At 51.5% G+C, this 24,372-nt stretch overlaps 1 protein-coding gene across 1 annotated transcript in view; it reads left to right on the top strand.

The window, feature by feature from the left end:
- The window catches only part of OTOG (otogelin), a 93,364-nt gene extending 69,342 nt beyond the window's left edge, over positions 1-24,022 (top strand). Inside the window, 17 exon segments of the mRNA XM_021083273.1 lie at positions 5,508-5,691; positions 8,055-8,275; positions 8,492-8,630; positions 10,003-10,197; positions 10,395-10,607; positions 11,193-11,297; positions 11,458-11,565; positions 12,517-12,618; positions 13,379-13,477; positions 15,128-15,168; positions 16,526-16,601; positions 16,700-16,878; positions 17,859-17,963; positions 18,109-18,228; positions 19,472-19,517; positions 22,330-22,409; positions 22,524-24,022. Of these exon segments, the coding sequence (XP_020938932.1) occupies positions 5,508-5,691; positions 8,055-8,275; positions 8,492-8,630; positions 10,003-10,197; positions 10,395-10,607; positions 11,193-11,297; positions 11,458-11,565; positions 12,517-12,618; positions 13,379-13,477; positions 15,128-15,168; positions 16,526-16,601; positions 16,700-16,878; positions 17,859-17,963; positions 18,109-18,228; positions 19,472-19,517; positions 22,330-22,409; positions 22,524-22,724 (2,214 nt within the window). The 3' untranslated portion in view covers positions 22,725-24,022.

Genomic DNA, 24,372 nt, shown 5'->3' with positions numbered 1-24,372 from the left:
ATCCCTGGCCTCACTCAGTGGGTTGGGGATTTGGCGTTGCTGTGAGCTCTGGTGTAGGTTGCAGGCACAGCTCAGATCCCACATTGCTGTGGCTGTGGCATAAGCTGACAGCTACAACTCCAGTTTGACCCCTAGCCTGGGAACTTCCATATGCCACACCTGCTGCCCTAAAAAGCCAAAATAAATAAATAAATAAATAAATACATAAAGAAGAAGAAAGAAAAAAGAAAAAGAAAAAAATCTTAATGAACTTAGTAACAGTATAATTCCACTTACTCCCTGCCTTTGTGTTATCATACATTTTACTTCCACATTTGTTGTAATGCCATAGTGCTTTATTACTATTTTTTTAAGTAGTCAATTATCTTCCAACATGATTTTTAAAATAAGAAGATTTTATATTATCCATATATTTGCCACTTCTGTTGCTCTTTATTTCTCTGGGTAGATCTGGATTTCCATATGATTTCACTTTTCTTCTGCCTGAAGACTTTCTTTAACATTTTTATAGTAAAGTCTTCTGGTGATAAACTCTTTCAGTTTTTGGATGTCTGAAACAGTCTTGATCTCTCTTTTTTTCCTTAAAGATATTTTAATTGGGTTTAGAATTGTAGGTTGACTTTACTTTTTCTTTCAGTACTTTAAAGATTTTGATGCATTTTTTCTTCTTTCATTGAGGTAAATTGATATAATAACCACTTTCTTTTCTTTTCTTTTTATTAGAGTATAATTGATTTACAGTGTTCTCAGTTTCTGCTGAACAGCATGATGACCCAGTCATACATATATATATATACATTCTTTTTCTCATATTATCTTCCACTCTTTTAAAGTTAACCATTCAGTGGTATTTCGTACATTCATGATGTTGTACAACAATTATGCATCTAGTTCCAAAATATTTTCATCACCGCAAAAGGAAACCTTGTACCCATTAAGCAGTTGCTCCCCCTTTACCTATGCCCCTCGTCCCTGTCAACCACCCAGTATGCATTCTGTCTATAGATGTGCTTATTCTGTATATGACTTGTGCCTGGTTTCTTTCACTTAGCATGGTATTTTTGAGGTTCCTCTGTGTTGTAGCATCTATCAGTACCTTATTCATTTTTATGGCTGAGTAATATTCCATTATATGTCTATACAGTAATTTGTCCATTCATCCATGGATGGACATTTAGGTTGTTTCTACCTTTTAGCAATTGTGAATAGTGTGACTATGAAGTTCCACTGTCTTCTCCTTGCTTATTTCCAATAAGAAATCTGTTGTCATTATCTTTCTCTGTACATAATATATCTTTGTTTTTTTCTTTCTGACTGATTTTACAATTTTCCATCTATCATTTTTTTTTTTTTTGTTGTTGTTGTTGTTGTTGTTGCTATTTCTTGGGCCGCTCCTGCGGCATATGGAGGTTCCCAGGCTAGGGGTTGAATCGGAGTTGTAGCCACCGGCCTACGCCAGAGCCACAGCAACGCGGGATCCGAGCCGCGTCTGTGACCTACACCACAGCTCACGGCAACGCCGGATCGTTAACCCACTGAGCAAGGGCAGGGACCGAACCCGCAACCTCATGGTTCCCAGTCAGATTCGTTAACCACTGCGCCACGATGGGAACTCCCATCTATCATTATTTTTAAGCAATTTGATTATGATAGAAGTGGTAATTTGTTTCTCTTTTGAGGACTCTAATTATATGTATATTAGGCTAAGTTGTTCTATAGAGGTTGTTCCATAGATCATTTATCTGTTCATCTTTTTTTAAGTTTTTTTTCTTTTTGTATTTTATTTTAGATTGTATCTGTTGCTCTGTATTTAAGTTCATTAATATTTTCATCTGGAGTGTCTAATTATTTGTTAATCCCATCCAGTGTATTTTTTAATCACAGATGTTAAGTATATTTTCATCTCTAGAACTTTGCTTTGGATCTTTTCATATGTTCCACATTTGGTCTTAACATCCTTATGTTTTCCTCTGCTTTTTTTGAACATATGGGATATGGTTTTAATAATTACTTATGTCGGAGTTCCCGTCGTGGCACAGTGGTTAACGAATCCGACTAGGAACCATGAGGTTGCGGGTTCGGTCCCTGCCCTTACTCAGTGGGTTAACGATCCGGTGTTGCTGTGAGCTGTGGTGTAGGTTGCAGACGTGGCTCGGATCCTGCGTTGCTGTGGCTCTGGCGTAGGCTGGTGGCTACAGCTCCGATTGGACCCCTAGCCTGGGAACCTCCATATGCCGCGGGAGCGGCCCAAGAAATAGCAAAAAGACAAAAAAAAAAATTACTTATGTCCTTGTCTACCAATTCTATCATATATGTCATTTCTAGGTCATTTCTGATTGATTAAATTTTTTTCCTCCTCATTATGGGTTATATTTTCCTGCTTCTTTTCATGCCTGACAATTTTCTAATTGAATTGCATACATTGTGAGTTTTGCCTTGTTGGATATTGGGTGTTCTTTGATTTAAAAAAAAATATTCTTGAGTTTTTTTTAACAGTTATTCTACTTGGAAACAATTTGATCCATTTGAGGCTGGCTTTGTTGAGTAGGGCAAAAGTGGTCTTTATCCAGGTGTGATTTTGTTCTTTATTCTTTATTTCAGGTAGCATTTCCTCACTACTAAAGCAGTAGCCTTCTACATACCCTACCCTGTGCTACATGTTCCACTGTACCTGGTGGTAGCTCTAACTCTTCCTAGTCAGGTGCGAGATCTGGAGATTTTTCTGTCTGCTTCTTTCAGGTGGTTCTGTCTCTGGTCTCATGTAGTTTTCCTGCATTCCTTGATCAATGTTAAGCTGAGGAGTTCCTGTCATGGCGCAGCGGAAACAAATCCGACTAGGAACCATGAGGCTGAGGGTTTGATCCCTGGTGTCACTCAATGGGTTAAGGATCCAGCGTTGCTGCTGTGGCTGTGGCTCTGGAGGCAGCTACAGCTCTGATTAGACCCCTAGCCTGGGAACCTCCATATGCCATGGGTGTGGCCCCCAAAAAGATAGAAGCCAAAAAAATATATTAAGCTGCTAACTCAGGATGGGGTCAGGACAGTGGAGGGGGCTCTCTGCAGAGCTTCTCACTCTTTCTCTCTCCCTCTTTCTCTTTTCCTCTCCCCAGCTCTTCTCTTCAGTATTCTGCTCTGCTAATTTTAGCTATCCTGATATCTATGACCCCAACTCTTGTCTCATAAACTCAGGGAGACCACCAGACTCTTGCTTGGGTGCTTCCCTCCTGCAGGGTGGCCTGGAAACTTCTCTAAGGCATGACCTTGGGCCATCATAAGGCTCAACTTATAGGTGAGCCTTTCTCAGGGATCACTCTCCTGTGCTGCCACCTATGCAATGTCTGAGAACTATTGTTTCATATATTTTATTGAGTTATTGGTTGTTTGAGGCAAGAAGGTTTATCTAGTACTAATTACGCCATCTTGGTCTGAAGCCAAAGCCCAAGTTGCTAGCTTTGTGACCTTTGTCCTCACTGTTGGACTTGAAGTCCTTGAACACAGGTGAGGATCCCGGGGCTTTGGATATGAGTGTTCACTCCTGGAACCGGGACTGTGCTCCAGGATCATGGAGCTCATGGCCCGGTCTGTACAGCTTGGAAGGCTCAGGTTATGAGAGTGCCAGGGACTTGCCCAAGGTCCCAGTTTTCTGCCTGCCAAGCTGGGGCTCCCTCTATCCAATACGGTAATTTGTTTTTTTTATTTTTTAATTTTAATTTTAGTTTTGTTGCTTTGTAGGGCTGCACCTGTGACATATCAAAGTTCCCAGGCTGCAGTTCCTGTTGTGGCTCAGTGGTTAAAGAACCCGACTAGCATCCATAAGGACGTGGGTTCGATCCCTGGCCTTGCTCAGTGGATTAAGGATCTGGTGTTGCCACGAGTTGTGGTATAGGTCACAGACATGGCTCAGATCCCACATTGGTATGGCTGTGGTATAGGCTTGCAGCTACAGCTCCAATTCGACCCCTAGCCTGGGAACCTCCATATGCCATGGGTGAGGCCCTAAAGAGAGAAAAAAAAAAAATCCCAGGTTGGGGGTTGAATTGGAGCTACAGCTGCCAGCCTATACCACAGCTATAGCAATGCCAGACCTGAGCTGTGTCTGCGACCTACACCACAGCTCACGGCAACGTCAGATCCTTAACCCACTGAACAAGGCCAGAGGTCAAACCCACATCTTCATGGATACTAGTCGGGTTCATTACCACTGAGCCACACCAGGAACCTCCCTAACACAGTAGTTTATGCACTAGGTAATTTGCAAAGTGATTAATAAAACAGTGATTCTTAGGTAGGTGGGGTGTGGAGTCGTTATACATATTTTAAAATCTTAATCTTGGAGTTCCTATCGTGGCTTAGTGGTAACTAACCCGACTAGGATCCATGAGGATGTGGGTTCAATCCCTGGTCTCGCTCAGTGGGTTAAAGATCTGGCCTTGCTGTGAGCTGTGGTGTAGGTCACAGACGTGGCTCTGATCTGGCATGGCTGTGGTGTAGGCTGGCAGCTGTAGCTCCAATTTGACCCCTAGCCTGGGAACTTCCATATGCCATACCTGCGGCCCTAAAAAGACCAAAAAAAAAAAGAAAAGAAAAGAAAAGAAAAAATCCTAATCTTTTCATGTCCCATTTCTACAGAGTAAAACTAATAACCATAATAAACACAAATTTAACCTTGTCTATACAGAGCAGGGGTTGTGGCTTTGTATTTAAACGGTTGCATATTTAACAAACATAGGTTGAGCCCCCAGTTTATGTCAGGCCCAAAGGCAAGTGCTGGGTGTTCAAAGCCAAGTGAGAAATAGTTTCTGCCCTTAAGAAACTCACAGTCCACTGGGGGACCTTGATGAGGAAACAAACATATTCTGTCTTCAAGGCCAGCACAGATCTGAGAAGAGCCCAGAGACTGGGGATTTAGGGAAAATCTCCCAGAAGAAATGATCTCAGCAGAATTAGGAAAGAAGAGAATGATTAGAAGGGCTCCGGATTTGTGCTTATTTGGGCATATACAGGTTGCCTGCCTCCAGCTACTGCATTTCTTGTTTCATGGTTGTGTGCTCATAAAAAGGTTTTCAGAATTTTTCCATGCCACCAGAGTTCTTGTCATGGCTCAGTGGTAATGATCCCAACTAGTATCCATGAGAATGTGGGTTCAATCCCTGGCCTCACTCAGTGGGTTGGGGATCTGGCGTTGCTGGGAGCCGTGGTGTAGGTTGCAGATGCAGCTCAGATCCCGTGTTGCTGTGGCTGTGATGTAGGCCGGCAGCTACAGCTCTAATTCGACCCCTAGCCTGGGAACTTCCATATGCCGCAGGTGTGGCCCTGGAAAAAAAAAAAAGACTTTTTCCATGCTACCTTGGGCTGTATCTTGGCTGCGTGTGCTTGAAACAAAGCCTGCCATACAGCAGATTCTTGAAAACTGTTAGTTGGACAAATGAATGAAGGGATGGAGGGATGGACAAATAAGACAGACAAGCTGTACTGTCTTACTCACACTGAACACCCTCTCCCACAAGGTGTCTGTGAACTCACAGCCTGTGTGGCCCCCTGTGAGCAGGCTTGGGTTCAGAATTGAGGACACGGGCCACATGTACCTGATCCGGACTCCGTCACACGTCCAGATCCAGTGGCTTCACAGCTCAGGACTCATGATTTTGGAAGCCACCAAAGCCAGCAAGGCCCAGGGCCGTGGCCTGTGCGGTGAGGTGGGACCCACCTGGGGGGAGGGGGATGCCTTCTAAGCCTACTTAAGCCCCCAGATACAGGTTCCCCTGGACCGGGGAAAGCCGGGACAGAATGCCAAGCCAGAGGTGGGACCCATGGAGCTGCCAGGGCAGAGCCCTAATGTCTTATGTTCTAGGGCTGGAGCTGCCAGCCCGGAGATGGCACAGGGCTCTGGCCCTGCCCAGTTGTTCCTCCAGCCAAGATTGTCTGTCAGCTTCCCTGATAGCTTCCTAATACTAGATAATCCTCCCTGTCTGCAGTATGCCTGGGCACTTCACGAAGCACTTCCATACTCTGATCTCACTTATTCCGGGTCATCCACGCAATAGCCCTGAGAGATGGCCATTGAAACAAAGAAGAAAGGGGGCTCAGAGAGGTTAAGTGGCTTACCTAAGATCACACAGCAGAGCTGCCACAACACAGGACTGGTGTTCTTCTGGCTATAGCATGGTTGCAGAGAGCATGGCCTAAGGACCTAGATGTATTCTGATAAGATAAAAGAGGTACAGGAGGAGTCTGAGTGTGGGCTGCTGCTCCTTGCAAGGGCAGAAGGAATGTGGGTCCCCACAGGGCACTCCATGACAGGCTGCCATGATTATGATGGTGGTGACACAGGAGCACTTACACACACACCTACTCGCATGTCCCCCATCTGTCTATTTGCAACCATTTTATTCATTCACACTCAGACTCCTGTGTTCACCATGCCCTCTATACACGCGCTAACACATCAGTCCGCTCCCTGCTCATTCTTTCATTTAGATAGCACACATTTACCATGTACGCATCACTAGGGACAGAATAGTAGGCAAATCAGAGAAAACCTCTTTTATGAAGCTTCCATTTCTATTGACACAAACGTCTCTCCTTATACACACACACACGCTCAGACACACAGCACTGCCACCATCACCACCTCCTCTACCATCCCTTTCTCACCATTTCTTCTTTCCACTGTCTACACCTGGGGAAGAGCGCTGTGGCCAGCATCTGGTGGGCCAGCTCCTTCCTAGGATGCCTTGTGACACCCTTCAGTGACTCAATGCCAAGACCCAAAGTCTGACCTTTGGGATTGTTGATGAAAATCTGAGGATTTTGTGTGTTAAATCATGCTCTATATTCACAAAATTTGTGCCTTCAGGTGTCAGAGCAGAAGTGAACCAATTTAGCTCTGTTTTATCTAAACTAACACTTGGTATCTTGGGCACCTGCTGGGGAATGTGGGAGAATGTGGAGAGGGTAAGACTATAAAGGCAAATGAATCTTTGCACTCAGAGTGCAAGACAGACCTGCAGATTGAACCTGTTACACAGAATTGGGAAGCTCAGGGGTGGGTGCCTCTGAGGGGCCCGTGAAAGAAAGACTTCTGAGAAAGCGTTTCAGTCGGAAGGAGCAGAATAAACCAAGTCAAGGACAGGGAGGTGCGTGTTTGGCGCCTAGAGCGTCAGAGATGCAGCTGGAAGTGAAGGTCAAGTTAGAAGCTGTGACAGATCAACTTCAGCCCTGCCCCCATCTCGGTGCCTTCACACAACAGAAGCTTATTTCTTGCACACGCAAATTCCCAAATGGAGATTTCTTCCATCCTGTGCCTCTGCCATTTTCAACACAAGCTTCCAACCGCACGGAGGGAAAGGAGTCAGGCGGGTTTTACGAATCTGACCTGGAAGTGGTGTCCATTACCTTCACTCACGTTGTGCTATTGGTGGGGACTCCCCACATGGCCTCAGCAGCCTCTAGAGAGCCTGGGAGAAGTAGGTTAGTGGGCCACCCAGGGACACCAGGGGACAGGTCTTATAATTAGCCAGCAATCCCTACTAAAGTAGATTTTTTTGGAGTAACTTTTAATTTTGATGTAATGTTAAACTTAGAAGTTGCGAAAATAGTATAAGGAACTCCCATGTACTTTTTACCCAGATTTGCCAAAAAGTGTTCACATTTTGCCCCATTTGCTTTTCTTTTTCTCTCTCTCTCCAAATATATATATATATATATATATATGCGCATTTGTATATATGTAGATATAAATTTTTATATTTGCACTTTTCTATGCATATGCAGTTTCTATAAATGCACTTTTTTTCTGAACCATTTGAAAGTACGTTTGAGGCATCGTGTCCCTTCATCCCTAGATACTTTGGTGTGTATTTTCTAACAAAGACAGTTTCTTACACAGTGGATTTCTTAGCTTCTCTGTGCCTTATTTTTTCCCATCTATAAAATGGGGTTATAGTAATATCAGCCTCAAAGTGTTATTGTGAGGAATATTCAGTGTGGCAGCTGGGAACCTGGGAGTGCTGGAGAGTATTAAGGCCACTGGGGGGTAATTCTGCCCCTTTCAGGTATCTGTGATGGGGATGCAGCCAACGACCTCACCCTGGAGGATGGTTCTGTGCTGGGTGAGGCCGAGGACCCTGCTCCCTTTCTGGACAGCTGGCAGGTGCCCAGCTCCCTGACCTCCATGGGCCAGACCCGCTTCCGCCCGGACAGCTGTGCCACGGCCGACTGCTCACCCTGCCTGCGCATGGTGTCCAACCGCACTTTCAGCGCCTGCCACCGCTTCGTAGGTGCCACCTGGGTCCAGCGTGGGGGGACCTCCTGGGCTGGGGGCTGGGAATGGCAGCACCTGCCTCCAGAGAGTGAGTTCCCCAGAGGTATTGATCCTGGGACAGATCAGGAGCCTGCAGAAGCTCCCCATCATTCCTGGGCTGGGCTGGGAAGAGCTGAGCCTGGGATGTGGGGAATCGGGGTAGGCATCACTGTCTGATGCATGGCCCAGGTGCCCCCGGAGTCGTTCTGTGAGCTGTGGATCCGGGACACCAAGTATGTGCAGCAGCCCTGCGTGGCACTGACTGTGTATGTGGCCATGTGCCACAAGTTCCACGTGTGCATCGAGTGGCGACGCTCCGACTACTGCCGTGAGTTGTGGGGGCGGGGGGCTCCTCCACTGCTTCTGTGGCTCTCACCCCTCACCCTTGTTAGAGTGGGAGAAAGGCTCACAGACCCGAGTCCGAATCTAAGCTTTCCCAGGTTTAACTTTTCATCTGACCACTTATTGATATTAATTAATAAACTTATAAATATTTTAGGAGTTCCCATCTTGGCTCAGTGGAAATGAATCTGAGTACTATCCATAAGGACGAAGGTTCGATCCCTGGCCTCACTCAGCAGGTTAAGGATCTGGCGTTGCTATGAGCTCTGGTATAGGTGACAGATGCAGCTCGGATCCCAAGTTGCTGTGGTGTAGGCTGGCGGCTACAGCTTCAATTCAACCCCTAGCCTAGGAACTTCCATATCCCATGGGTGTGGCCCTAAAAAGACAAAAAAAAAAAAAAAAAAAAGCAATAGAATGAAAAATACTAGTGTGCACTGTACCTAGAAAGGTTAAGCATTATTTTGTGAAAAAGTTTTTTGTTTCAATAAATCAGTGATTCTCAAACCCAGCTACCCTTTGAAATCACCCAGGGAACTTCAGAAAGTATTAATGCTTGGGCCCCACCATCAGAAAGGCTAATCCAGTTGGCCTGGGGCAAGGTCCCAGCCACGGTGTTGCAAAAGCTCCCAGTGTTTTTTTTGGGGGGGAGGGGGGCACACCCGCGGCATGTGGAGGTTCCCAAGGCTAGGAGTCAAATTGGAGCTGTAGTCACCAGCCTACACCACAGCCACAGCAATGCCAGGTCTGATCCGTATCTGTAACCTATACCGCAGCTCATCGGCAACACCAGATCCTTAACCCACTGAATGAAGCCAGGGATCGAACCTACATCCTATGGATACTAGTCAGATTGGTTTCCACTGAGCCATGAGGGGAATTCCCTCCCAGTGATTCTTTTGTAGTCAGGCTTGAGGACCACTGTTTTACATGCACGTGCGTTTTGGACGACAATGTAAGATCTAGTTTTTACAGTCAAGAAAGTTTGAAAACACAGATCTACAGCAAGGGGTTGGCACATGTTTTCTGTAAAGGACCAAAGAGTAAATATTTGAGGCTTTGGGGGGCATATGGTCTCTGTCACGATTACCCAGCTCTGTTCTTGTAGTACAAAAGCAGCCAGATATAATAGCTATATGAATGGGCATGGCTGTTTCAATAAAACTTTATTTGCAGAAACAGGCAGCAGGCCACATCTGGGCTGTGGGCTGTGCTTTGCTGGCTCCTGGTCTAGAGGAAGGAGGCAATGACATTAAACCCCTTTGCACTTTCTGCTGAGACACACATGATGCTCTGAGCTCCCTCCTCACCCAGGCCTGGGGTCTGAGCTAGGCCTGGTGTCCGCTGTGCCCCTGCAGCCTTCCTGTGCTCCAGCGACTCCACATACCAGGCCTGTGTGGCAGCCTGTCAGCCCCCCGAGACGTGCCAGGATGGGCTGCTGGGCCCACTGGACCCAGAGCAGTGCCAGGTGCTGGGCGAGGGCTGCGTCTGCTCTGAGGGCACCATTTTGCACCGGCGCCACTCAGGGCTCTGCATCCCCGAGGAGAAGTGTGGTAGGTTCCTCCTTTGCCCCCACAGGGCCTCCTCAACCTCGGGTCTCCTTCACCCTCCAGCTGCCCCTGGCCCAGGCCCACTGCATCCCTCCAGGGCTGCTCTGTGTGGTCAATTTCCCAGGGAGGGTCTTCCCTGGGACCGTCTGGATCTCCCCACCCTCCTCAGGCCCCTGCACCCCGCCATGCCCCCTCCACAGCCTGCACGGACAGCATGGGGGTGCCGCGGGCCCTGGGGGAGACCTGGAACAGTTCCCTCAGTGGCTGCTGCCAGCACCAGTGCCAAGCTCCGGGCACCATCGTCCCTGTGGACCTGGGCTGCCCGGACCCCCGCCCTGAGAGCTGCCCACGCTTCGGGGAGGTGGCTTTGCTCCTGCCCACCAAGGACCCCTGCTGCCTGGGGACTGTTTGTGGTGAGTCCCAACCTGCACTTCCCTGGACATTAATTGTAGGATGCTTAAAAGACTCCAGCTCTGCCTCTTGACCTTGATGGATAGAACAAAGCCGGGGGAAATGGAAGTGTCTTATGCGGGCTGTGTTGGAGGAATGGAGGACCCACCTGGGAGGCAGGAGCTGTGCCCTAGGAATCAGTGTGGGCTTAAAGGCACAGGCTCTGGAGCCAGGCAGCCTGGTGGATGCTCCCTCCACCACCTTGCAGCCCCAGCAGGTCATTTACCATCCGCCCACCAGGCCTTGATCAATTCTCCTGTAACATGAGGCTGATGCTAGTACCCACCTTCTGGGTTATTGTGAGAATTATAGAAATCGATACTGATCTAGAACAGCAGTAGATACACGGCCCATCTCAATGTGTTAACTCTTATTGCTCTTCTGTCTTAGTCCTGGACCCTCTGTGTGACCTTTAGAGGCCCCTTCCAAGAATATGGGTCCTGGGGATGGGAAAAGGACTGGGGGCCGTATGTCCATGGGCTGGGCAGTGCTGGAGGCTGGGGATAGTCCTGGTCTCTAGGTGACAGGCCCTGTGGTCCCCTGGCCAGTGTGTAACCAGACTCTGTGTGAGGGCCTTGCCCCCACCTGCAGCCCAGGCCACCGGCTCCTCACCCACTTCCAGGAGGACTCCTGCTGCCCCAGCTACAGCTGCGGTGAGAGCTCTAGGGGCAGGGGAGTGGGATACCTACCCCCCCGGGGGTGGGGATGCCCTGCAGCTGTGGTAGGGGCCTGGGTCCTGGCTGGAGACTAAAGCAGAGCTATGGAAGCCAGTCAAGGTCTGCTCCCCGCGCCTACACTCCATCCTTTCCCCAGAGTGTGACCCAGACCTGTGTGAGGCAGAGCTGGTCCCCAGCTGCCGCCAGGACCAGATTCTGATCGCCGGCCGCCTGGGGGATTCGTGCTGCACCTCCTACTTCTGCGGTGGGTGGATGAGCCATCGGGTGTCGGCATGCACGCCTGCATCACAGCCACCTCCTTGCTCACCCCTGCTTCCCTGGGTGGTTGGGAGGGAAGGGTGGGGATCTTTGGGTGGGGTGGGCATAGGTAGAAGGGCGAGATCCCTGTCCAGAAAGAAGTGGAGGAAGGAGAGGAGACCAGTCCCTCCTTCACCCTATAGATTACTGAGCATGAGAAGATCATTGCTTGTTCAAGAATACAGGTGGAGGGAGTCCCTGTTTTGGCTCAGCAGAAACGAATCCAACGAGGATCCATGAGGGTGCAGGTTTGATCCCTGGCCTCACTCAGTGGGTCAGGGATCTGGTGTTGCTGTGAGCTGTGGCGTGGGTCTCAGATGCAGCTCGGATTCTGCGTTGCTGTGGCTGTGGTGTAGGCAGGCGGCTACAACTCCAATTTGACCCCTAGCCTGGGAACTTTCTATATGCCGTGGGTGTGGCCCTAAAAAGCAAAATAAATAAATAAATAAATAAATAGAATGTAGGTGCATGTAAAGAAGAATTTCCGAGTTCTGTCTCCAGGACAGGTCACATGGGACAACAGAACACTGTTAATGAACCAAACTCAGGTCTGCTCACCCCGCCGCAGTAAAGCCAACCTACTGACACCAGGTTGTTGTGAAGGGACGTGCAGCTTTTACTGCCAGCACTAAGCAAGGAGTTCAGGTCTTCTGAGAATTAGCTGCCCATTCTTGCTTGGCGCCTGCAGCAAAGACTGCACTTTCCTTCACCACAAGCTGGCTGTCAGTAGATTGGCTTTCCTGCCTGAGGGCAAGCAGACCAGAGTTTGGTTTGGTGACCCTTGAGTCTGGCTCCTGTCACGCCTGGGGTTTAGGTGTCTTCCCCAGCAACCTGCTCTGCATCAGGCTCCCCAGAAGGAGCACTGCCTGTGACTGTGGTGGCCCCTCTCTCTCCTCAGCCTGTGGCGACTGTCCAGATCCCATCCCTGAGTGTCAGGAAGGGGAGGCACTGACCGTGGACAGGAACACCACGGAGCTCTGCTGCCCTCTGTACCAGTGTGGTGAGTCCTGCTGGACCTGGGGGCCGGAGCTGGAAACCGCTCCGGGGACCTTCACAAAGTCCTCATGCGGGGCCAATGGGCCTCCAACAGGGGAAACAGGGAGCCCCTAGTGGTGAGTTCTGGTAAAGCCGTGGAAGGAGGCCCCACCCATGAAAACAGGGCCAGGTCCTGGCAGCTGGATAGTGGGAGTCTGGGCTGTCACACAGACAGCTCTGGGGCTTCCTAAGGAAGGTCCCCGTCCCTTCTATGGAGGCCCCCAAGAGCCAGGGGAAAGCCTGGGTGGAGAGACAATTGCTTAGGCCACTCCAGTCCTCCCAGGCTCCATCCATAGGCCTCATTCTCTGACCGACCCAGGGCCCCTGCCACTGTTACCATAGTACCTGCACAAGGCTACAATTTGAAGCTTCTGAAGCTCTTTTATTTTGCAGTGATTAAATAAAGCGAGCCCATTCTGGTATTTGTAGAGGACATCACACTAGTATATACTATACGATGCACCTTAACACAGGGTGCACTGTACCTTAGCAGTACCTAATAAGCATAGTACCACCAGCATCATGGACTCTGGGCAAACCTCATGGATGAAATGAACAAAAGGGTTAAATTTAAATATGACTTAATTTACGGAGTTCCTGTCATGGTGAAGCAGAAATGAATCCAACCAGGAACCATGAGGTTGTGGGTTGGCCAGTGTGTTTCTGAGGCCTCCTGCTCCAAGGTGTCTGTGGCTGATGTGTCTCCTGCCTCCCCTCCCACGCAGTGTGTGAGAGCTTCCGCTGCCCCCAAGTGCACTGTGGCCTGGGCACTGCCCTGGTGGAGGTGTGGAGCCCGGACCGATGCTGCCCCTACAAGTCCTGTGGTAAGTCCCTGGGGAGGGGAGTAGGGATGCCCCTCCCCAAAGGCAGAGATCCAGGGCCCCAGCGGAGAGAGGAGCCAGGTCCACCATCCTCTGTGTGGCTCGGATGACGTCCCTCCACAGTCACCAGAGGGGAGCCACCAAAATGGCCTTCCTCCCTACTGCCTCTGTGCCCTGAGGGCTGAACCTCAGTCTCCCCAGGATTAAAAAATGGGAAAAAAGCAAGTTCCCTGTTCCAAAAAGGAACTTTTCCACCTTAAATAGTCTTTATCGCCAGCATAAACACGATCTTGTTCTAATTCATCTCAAAACTTTTGGGAAGCAGATGGGAGTGGTGGTGAGCCATGAACACCAGCAAGCTTTATTTAAAAATGTGTTTCAGGGAGTTCCCGTCTTGGCGCAGTGGTTAACGAATCCGACTAGGAACCATGAGGTTGCGGGTTCGGTCCCTGCCTTTGCTCAGTGGGTTAACTATCCGATGTTGCTGTGAGCTGTGGTGTAGGTTGCAGACGCGGCTCGGATCCTGGGTTGCTGTGGCTCTGGTGTAGGCCAGGGGCTACGGCTCCGATTGGACCCCTAGCCTGGGAACCTCCATATGCCGCAGGAGCGGCCCAAAGAAATAGCAAAAAAAAAGACAAAGAAAATAAATAAATAAATAAAAATAAAAATGTGTTTCAAAAGAGAGTTGAGGAGATCCCACTGTGGCACAGCGGAAACAAATCCAACTAGTATCCATGAGGATGCAGGTTCAATTCCAGGCCTCTCTCAGTTAAGGATCTGGTGTTGCCTTGAGCTGTGGTGTAGGTCGCGGATGTGCTCAGATCCCAAGTTGCTGTGACTGTGGTGTAGGCCGGCAACTATCACTCTGATTTGACCCCTAGTCGGGGAACTTCCATATGCTGCTGGTGCAGCCCTAAAGAGCAATTTAAAAATTAAGTAAATAAAGAAGGGTCGAGAAACTCTGTTTTGCATCTGGATATTTGGCTTGCTTTTTCCAGGCCTCACTAGAACATAAACTTCACGAGGGCAGACATTTTAGTCTGTCTTATCCATGGCTTTATCCCCAGAGCACAGAAAAATCTCGTCATATAGGAGCTTAAAACTATTTGCCGCATGAGTGGATGACTCTGAAGTGTGCTTCACAGTCACTGTGACCTTGACTTCTCTCCTCCACCTGAAGCTAGAGCTGGTGGAACCCCCAAGTCAGTCAGTAGTGCCTCTGCAGACGGCTCCCTCTCAGCTTAGAATTTGATCTGCTCACAGGCAAAGGCTCTGAGAGGAACTCAGCTTGCTGAGTATACATTTGGGAAATGCAGATGGTCAGAAATTCCATCCTTGCCATGTCCCTTCTGGGAGAGGCCCCACTCTGCTCTGGAATGGGCATCCTGGGAGGAATGCAGCCCAGGGGACAAAAGCAACCCTTTTTGGGATTGATCCATCTACCTGGCTGTCCTCCCTGCATAGTTGATGTGGAGTTTGGCATCAGAACCCATCACTGCCCCACCTGCCCAACCAGGGGAGCTTCAGCCCCCATGCAGGGATGGAGGGAGGCTAGGGGAGGGGCTGCATCCTCAGTGAGGGGTCTGGGAAGCCCAGAGGACTCCCACCTGGACATTTCTGGTGAGGTGGGTCCCGGCCCCTCCTGTTTTTCAGAGTGTGACTGTGACACAATCCCGGTGCCCCGGTGCCATCTGGTATGAAGACCCCGCCCCTCCACACTCCCCCTGGTCTGCCCCCCCCCTTTCCTTTTCTCTCTCCCCTAGTCTTTTGGAGACCCTATTCCTTTCATCTACGGCTAAGAGTGTTGAGTTACAAGTCAGCACTCTCATCCCAAGCTCTGCACGCTGGGCAGGGGGCCGTCGCTTGTAAAATGGGCCTGATCATGCTTCCGGGTGGTGAGGATTAAGTACCACAGTGATGATGATGATAGCGGGGGTGGTGATGAGGATGCTGGAGGTGATGACAGTGGGGATGATGGGGATGGGGAGAGGTGAGGACGGTGAGGAAGACAGTGGCGATGGTGGGGGTGGCTGCGCCATGAGGAGGAGGATGATAATCATGACAGTAGCTGATGTTTATTGAGAGCTCACTATATGCCAGGAGCCTCCCGAGGCCTTTTGTGTATATTATCATATTAATTCTCACAACAACCCAACAAGATTGAGTCTGGGCTTATCCCAATTATACAAACAAGGAAACTAAGGTTAAGGTCACGTACCTAGTAAATCGCAGAGCCAGGACTGGAACTCAGGAAATCTGACCTCAGAGAACATGACCTTAACCACCAGGCTTCTCCACCAAAAGAAATGCATATACTTTAAGAAATGTAAAGTTAGGCTTAAAATTATGTTTTTTTACATAATTTTCTGGATTCTAAGTGGCCCCTTCCCCCAGCACATATTTCCTTTCATTCCATCCTCTTTTTTCTTTTCTTTTTTTTTTTTTTTTGTCTTTTAGAGCCACACCCACAGCATATGGAGGTTCCCAGGCTAGGGGTCCATTCGGAGCTATAGCCACCAGCCTATGCCACAGCCACAGCCACGCCAGATCTGAGCCACGTCTGCGACGTACATCACAGCTCACAGCAACGCCAGATCCTTAACCCACTGAGTGAGGCCAGGGATCTAACCCGCGTCCTCATGGATGCTAGTCAGGTTCGTTAACCGCTGAGCCACAATGGGAACTCCCCATCCTCTTCTTTTAACTGGTAAAGAAAGAAGGGAAGCCCCCAGCAAGGCCCTGGGCCAGTAGCCAGGCAGGGGTCCCTCCTTGATGTGACCAGCGGGTGCTCAGAATGACAGGAGAGGCCTGAGGCCCAGGAGAAGACACTGGGGAGGCTTGGGAGCCACACCAGGCATTTGTCTCTCCGGGGAGGGTGGCTGAGCTCATAGGGAACCCGGAGCCCCCCTCCCACCCCGACCCCGGCTAACAGGCTCACAGGCCTGCCAGCTGCACGGAGAGACTGACAGAAGGAAGCCAGGGGACAGGCTGCTCCTGAGGGCAGGGCTGGTCCTCCCCACCCCGGGGCGCTGACCACCCCTGCCCACCCAGTGGGAGAAGTCACAGCTGGACGAGGCATTCATGCACAGTGTGGAGAATGTGTGTGGCTGCGCCAAATACGAGTGCGGTGAGTCGGGAGAGGGAGCCGAGGGTGGGCCAGCCAGGCCATGGCTCGCGTGGGTGCTGGCCCCTCAGTGACTGTGGCCACTTTGCATGCCCATCCAGTGAAGGCCCCCGTGTGTCTGAGCCGAGAGCTGGGGGTGATGCAGCCCGGCCAGACAGTGGTGGAGCTCTCTGCGGACGGCGTGTGCCACACCTCCCGCTGCACCGATCTGCTGGATCCTCTCACTAGCTTCTACCAGATCAACACCACCTCTGTGCTGTGTGATGTCCACTGCGAGGCGGTAGGGGCAGCAGTGCGGCAGGGGAGGGGTGGTAGGGGTGGGACAGGAGGACTGGCCCACAGACCCTCGGTGCTTGAGAATCAGCTCTGAGCTTCAAACTGGCCCAAGCTCTTAGGACGAGTCTAGAGAGTGGGCATGAGGGGTCCTCGGAGACCTTGATGGAAAGTGCTGAGAACGGGGCTGGGTTAGGAGAGTCCAGGGAGAAGAGCAGCAAGAGACAAAGCCTAGAAAAAGGTGGGCATTTGACAGAGATTACACCTTAAAAAAATTTTTTTTTTCCCATCTTTGGCTGCCCCACGGCATATGGAACTCCCGGGCCAGGGATCAGATCCGAGCCACAGTCACGACCTAAGCTGAAGTTGCTGTAATGCTGGATCCTTAACCCACTGTGCCAGGCTGGGGCTCGAACCCATGTCCCAGGGGCTCCCAAGACTCCACCGATTCCATTGCACCACAGCGAGAGTTCTGAAAAATACACATTTATTATGCCTGGCGCATTCCCTATCCTCTTGGTCTGTTTGTGTTGCTACTGTTTGTTGAGTGCTTCTACATGGCCTGTACCTGGCATGACTGACTTCTAGAAAGGGCTAAATAAGTATTAGTTGAATAAAAAGGATTGGAATTAATCCCATTTTTCAGATAAGAAAACTGAAGTTTAGGAAGGCCCAGCCATTTGTCAAAATTTCCACAGGCACTGGGACTCAAACTAAAGTCTATCTGGAACCCAAACTGGCCCCCTTAATTACCAGCAATGCTGTGTTTGTTCCCTGGGGCCTAGAAACTGCTGAAAGGGAGGCTCAGGGTTGACAAAAGCATGACTTTCCTGCCTGAGATAGAAGGAGGCTGAGAGCTTCCTTTCCAAGCATGTACAGGGGCCCCTCTCTGGGTTCTGGGTTCAGAGGCAGATAGACAGTGGGAGAGGCAGGTGGGTGGAGGTGGGTGGGTGGCTGAGGCCCATCGGGTCCCACCCTGCCCTGCAGAACCAGGAGTATGAGCACCCAAGGGACCTGGCAGCCTGCTGTGGCTCCTGCAGGAACGTGTCCTGCCTCTTCACCTTCCCCAATGGCACCACCTCCCTGTTCTTGGTATGTCACCCCTTAACTGCATATTGGGAAGGTGTCCCAAGAGGGGACAGCTGGGACAGGGCCACTGGGGTACAAATGGGGTTCTGGGCAGTGCCAGGTCCTGGGCTGCACCTGTCTTTAGACCTGTGACCTCTGTGCCCGCCAGCCCGGGGCATCCTGGATCGCAGACTGCACCCGCCATCACTGCAGCAGCACGCCGCTGGGTGCCGTGCTCGTCCGCTCGCCCATCAGCTGCCCACCGCTCAACGAGACAGAGTGTGCCAAGGTCAGTGCTGGCCCCCTCCCCCCGCAGCACAGCCTCAGGCCAGGGGCATCAGCTGTCTTTGTGGTGGCAGCAGGTAGCGGCAGGGGTGTCTTGGGTGGGGTTTGGGTAGAAAGAGGGGGTTCCCTGGAGCCTGGACCTGCCCTGCCCGGCCCCCCTCCAGCTCCACATCTCCCCATGTACCTTTGCTCTGACCACATCACACCATTTTCTCACATCACACAGCCTTGCCCAGATGCACACAGATACACTGTTGTAGGCACATATACACACCAGCACGGGCAGTCAGCTATTCACAGGCACCACATACTCCACAGGGATGTCAACACCTCGGCCAGCCGGTGCATACACCACGCACCTTCACACACAAAGACACGCTGGGACACAATGCACCACGCAGATGCAAGGTTCAGTCCTGCAGTGGGCTAACAGGTGCCAGCACTAGCATAAACAGCTGTCGCTATGGGCATATCTCAGGGAAAAAGGATTTCCTGGAGAGTTTGGAGGTTCTTGTTGAATTAGTAGAGTTCCTGACGTTAATATTGGGCATTCAGATATTTCTGGTCTTACCTTGAAAATAGTTACACATAGCCTATCATACTCTCTCACACACACCCAGACATAGGCATGCAAACTCACACATGTACACACACGTATGTGCTCACAAAATCATACACACATACTGAGACCCATGTGGGTCTCACACATACACACACACTTATTTATAAAGAACTGTCACATCCACTGTTTTACCCATTTCATAGCAGAGGAGGGGGGCTCTCAGGGATCATTGCCCCCATTTTAGAGATGAGAAAACTAAGTCCAGGGGGAAGAGGTAGCTTATCCAGGGCTAAGATAGAGCCCAGACCACTGACCTAAATGGGTCAGCCCATCCTGACCCTTCGTGCAGGAAACACTAAGGGGGATGATGCAAGGGGGGTGCATAAGGAGTGCTGCCCTTGGAAAGCCAGGAGCCCTGCACCATCTTAACCCAGCCTCCAACCTCACTGGTGGCCGTGGCAGTCTTAGTGCCAGTGTCTCAACCAGTCAGGTGAGCCCCTGTGCCCAGCCCAGGGGCTCCTCCCCCTCCGGCCAGGGCCTGATGGACAACAGGGCTTGGAACTCCCGCTCTGGAGCATCATGGGAAGAAGGGAGTCAAGACTCTTGCAATCTCTTTGCTTCTTGCTGGGATCTTGGCTCCTGGCCTAGGACAGGGTCTCCCACCCATATCCTCCTCTCCCTCTAGGTTGGGGGCTCGGTGGTACCTTCCTTGGAAGGATGCTGCAGGACATGTGAGTGGGCATGGTAGAGGTCCGGGTGGGGGCTCTGGTGGGGGGACAGGGTGTCATGTCAGGGCTCAGAGGGCCGGGTTCCTGGCCTGGCACTTCCGGTGGTGGCTCTTCAGGGGTGAGTAGATGAAGGAATAACACCTCCGCCATGGGGCTTAGGGCCCCAGAACAGATGACAGGTGGGCAGGGGCCATGCTCATGTCCTTGTCCCAAGAAAAGCCCTCCGCTTCCTATTGGAGACAGGGGACCTTGAGATGTGGGGTTCAGGAGGTCAGCAGCTCACTGCTGCTCTCCCTCCTTCCTGCCCAGCCAGGGTCCCCTGCTCGGCCCAGATGGCCTCCACATGAGTTCTCCCTGTGGTCAGGAGCTCTGTCTTGGAGGTGCCTCCTGGGTGGGCCTCGGGCCCGTTTGGCTCCCTGATTGAGCCTGAATGAGAGCTCTGTGCATCTGTCCTCACACCCAGGCCCTGGAACCTGCGTCCTCAACCAGATGTGCACACATGTACCAATCAGCCTTAGGAACTTTGCCCACTTGTCCCCCCTCCCCCAGGGCCCTCGACCCTTCCTTGGAGGGATGTAGAATTTGGGACCCTTTTATGTCCACCTCACAAATTCCAAGGAAACTGGGCTCAGTGCCTCAATGGCTGATCTCTGACCCATAACTCATGTTCCCTGAATGTCCGGTGTGCTCCCTGTGACCTGTGACCCCTGTCCCTCTCCCCAGGTTCCCTGGGGACCCTGTTTCCCGTGGTCCCTGTTAGCCCTGCCTCTCCTCCACGGGTTAGTGTCCACTGCCACCCAGGTACTCCTCTCGGAAGCCCATGGGACTGGAAACGTGCAGCCGCGTTGCTGATTCCAACAATGTCACTTCTGCTAGGTGGCCCCGAGCTCTGGGGTGTAGGGGAGGGAAGGGTGGTGCCCCTGCTCCCTGCCTCTGGCAAAGGCCATCGGGCCAGCAGTGCATGCCAGGTAGCAAGCTGCACCCCGGGCTTGCATGGGAATGCTTCGGCAGTGCCCGCTCTGCTGGCGCTCAATGCCCCCCAATGCCCAGTGCCACCATTGCTTTGCTCCCGCTGGTCACTCACCCACTCTCAGTCTAGGGCCCTGAGGAAAGCTCTTGGTTCTCCCACCTCCTGGGAGCAGAGAAAGGAAAAAAAGTGAACTTGGCTCTGGCCAGGAGTCCTTCAGCCTGTGTGGTAGGAAACCAACTGTGCTGAAACCCAGAGGCCAGAAGAGAAGATCCCACCCCATTTCCCACAGGCACCCTGGGGTCACGGGGGCATCTATGCATCCTGCAAATATTTATTTAGCACCAGTACACCAGGCATTGTTCAGCCACACCTGCAGCATATGGAGATTCCCAGGCTAGGGGTCGAATCGGAGTCACAGCTGCCACCCTACACCATAGCCACAGCAACGCGGGATCCTTAACCCACTGAGTGAGGCCAGAGATCGAACCCGCATCCTCATGGATCTTAGTCATGTTTGTTAACCACTGAGCCACAAAGGGAACTCCGATGTTCTAGGCACGTTAGACACAGCATAAATGACACAGCCTCATGGAGCTGAAGTTTTTGTGGGAGAGACAGAATAGCAAGTGAAATTACAATAGGATGAATGTATCTGGCTTTATGAAGGCTGAAACTTATGCAACTGATGGGATCTTCATTAAGAAAAGAACACAAATTTAGAAATCCACATCGAGGTATGAAAGGAAGGACTTATGTGGAATGAGAGGACTCACCACAAACTGTAGAAGGAACCCGTGCAAAAGAAGTCCCTAAAGTTTAAGTGTCAACAGCATCATAGCAAGTGTTTCTCTCATAGGATGGTGACAGTGCCCTGGATAGAAATAAGGAAAGGAGGGGTCAGGGAGGGAGGCTGAGTGGAGAGATGAAATTGCAATTTCTTTTTTTTTTCCCCTGTTCCCTCTGGATTTTTTTATTTTTTATTTTTTTAATTTAATTTTTATTTTTTAATTGTAATCAATTGTTATTTCCCCAATACATTTTTTTTCTACTGTCCAGCAAGGTGACCCAGTTACACATACATGTATACATTATTTTTCTCACATGATCATTCTCCATCATAAGTAATCAGACATAGTTCCCAGTGCTACACAGCAGGATCTCATTGCCAATCCATTCCAAAGGCAATAGTTTGCATCTATTAACCCCAGGCAATTTCAGGAAGGGGATCCAGGAAGTGCCTTGGTGAGGAAATATTTCAGCAGATGAGGATGTGAATGAGCCATGCGATTGGCTGTGGGAGGCGTGGCCCAGGCAGAGGAACTGCATGCTTAGCCATTTCCAGCCGTGTGAGGTGGATGAATCCCTGATCCTGTCCTGTTTGACAGCCCTGGAAACTGAGTGATCCTGGCTGTGTGCAAGCATCACGTCAGGGACCAGAGCTTCATCAGGAAATGGCAGAATCTTCATGCTCGAACCCTCTCAAACGCTAAAGCTGAGAGCAGGGAGAGGCCACCCTCAGGGTTGCCAGTGGATAAGAGACAGGCGTTGGGGCTAGGGTGGAGAGGCAGTCTGCCTTGTCCCTTGTCCTCTTCCCAAGCCAGTGCACCCAGGCCATCCCAGGGATCCCTCTCTGCCTCACCCATCTCCCCTGCCTTCCCGCCTCCACCTCCTTCCAAGGCACTGAGTTAAAAGGCTTTGCCTCCGATGGGGAGGGGCTCTAATGCATGGGCACTAACGCTGGTGGAGGGGCCCTCCAGCATGACACTAACTGCCCCAGTCTGGCCCAGCCTGCCGCCCCAGGAGCACTGCTCAGCTGCGGCAGCCTCACCCACCCTGTTCCCCCAGGTAAAGAGGATGGACGCTCCTGCAAGAAGGTGACTATCCGCATGACCATTCGCAAGAATGAATGCAGGAGCAACACCCCGGTGCGCGCAGCCTGGCCCCGCGGTGGGGGGGCGGGGCACAGCCAGAGGTGGGGGTGGAGGGGCTTTGGGGGCTGGAAGCCACGCAGCCTGCCTCACCCTCCTGCGCATCCCCAGGTGAACCTAGTGTCCTGTGATGGGAGGTGCCCGTCCGCCAGCATCTACAACTACAACATCAACACCTATGCCCGCTTCTGCAAGTGCTGCCGTGAGGTGGGCTTGCAGCGGCGCTCCGTGCAGCTCTTCTGTGCCACCAATGGCACCTGGGTGCCCTACACCGTGCAGGAGCCCACCGACTGTGCCTGCCAGTGGTCCTGAGGCCTTGGGGGCTGGGGCTGGCTGGACCACTTTCTGCTTCCAGCGGGCCCAGCGTAGGCGGGGGGCGGGGAACATTGAAGGTGTGGAGAGCTGATAGGTGCTGAGCATGGAACAGCAGGCAGAGGCACTGAGAGTGACCAGAATGGGCCATCCCAGCCCATGGTGGCTCCCTCTCTGGGCTCCCCCTCTTCTACACATTGGAAAGTGCCACAGCTGGGCACTTGGGGAACTCAGCTCTGGCCCTGGCTTGAGGTCACAAATATGCAGCTCCTGTGGGGCTTTGGTGGAGGAGGTGAGAGCTTTCCTGAGAAGCCAGGACCAGGGCTGGACCTAAGACCCATACCGGAGGGCCCGGGTATGGTGGCCTGTTCCCTTTCTTGGCCCTTTTGACCACAGAAGAACCACAGACAGTGCAAGGGAAGGGGGTTTCATGGCAACATCCAGGTCTGCATATCGTTTCCCAGGGGGACTTCTCAGAAGCAAAGAGGGTGGGTTCCCAGGCCTGCTGTGAGGTCAGACCTGGAGACTGGGGACTGGGCTCAGTGACCCTCAAGTCCCGTAGAGCCCCAAGAGGGACGCCCTGGTATTCTGTTATTGACCTTGTAATTCAGGAAAGGATTTAAAAGAGCAGGACTATGCCTGCTCCGTGTCCATTCCCACTCCCATCCCCCAAACCTGCCTCCCTGGCAGGTGGGCTGGCTTGTGAGGTGTAGGGGGAGGGGATGCCCTCCCAGTGAGGGTCCAGCACAACTCATCCCCGTGTGGATGGGCAGCCCACCCCTCCGAGCCTTCAGGTGCCAAGGATACCTTCAGCCTTCAAGGGCAGCCCTTGGCTTCACAATGTGCCTTTTCTCCAAGAACATAGCAGAGTTAGTCTCCGGAAGGGCCCTGAGTGTGAGTTTTGTGGCTCAGCCAGTGCCCAGCTCTCTGCTTCCTGGGACTTCTTGGCAGGAGAACATCAGTCAGTGAAAAATGCAGGCTCTGTGCGTGTGCAGTCGTCTCTGAGCATTTGTCAGAGCCTTGTCTCTGAATCAGTGTCCTTCCCAAAGCCAGGCTTGGGCCCCCTCCACCTCCCAGCCCCCCCATCCCACATGCCACTTTGTGTTGCTGTGTCCAAAGAGCGTGAACATGAGGTTGTTCAGCCCCTAGCCCTGCCCTGTATGCCTGGAGGTGTATGGCTTCCCTCGTGCCCCTAGGAGCGGGGTTGGGGCCCTGTGTCAGGGTGGTCCCCAGCTGTTCCTGCAGCCTCTTTGTGCCTGGATCTGTATTCTGTTTATATATCCAATAAACCACAGGAAGACATCAGGCTTCTGAGCATCTCTGAGGGTCACAGCTCTGCTTTGAATCTGAAGGAGTTTCAGCAATGAAGACAAGACCAAGGAGGTCACCCCAACTTCTCCAACACCCCCTGGGCCCAGCACAGGTGTCTGCTGCTTAGAATTGAACTGCTAGGAGGCTGGCTCCTAGGGGAGGAGGTGGGAAGAGGAAGAGAACCTTGGAAGCTGGAAAGCTGGCACTCAGGTGACAGGCCTGAGGAGTGGTGCTGACTCTTCGGGCCCAGGTCAGAGGCCTCTCACACAGGATGTGGATGGCTCAGGCCCTCAGAGTAGGTTTCATGTTGGCCTCGCAACATTTCTGTATTTATTTT

The sequence above is a fragment of the Sus scrofa genome, chromosome 2, assembly GCF_000003025.6.
Source record: "Sus scrofa isolate TJ Tabasco breed Duroc chromosome 2, Sscrofa11.1, whole genome shotgun sequence".
Taxonomy (NCBI): domain Eukaryota; kingdom Metazoa; phylum Chordata; class Mammalia; order Artiodactyla; family Suidae; genus Sus; species Sus scrofa.
This window is presented reverse-complemented; position numbering and strand designations above follow the sequence as displayed.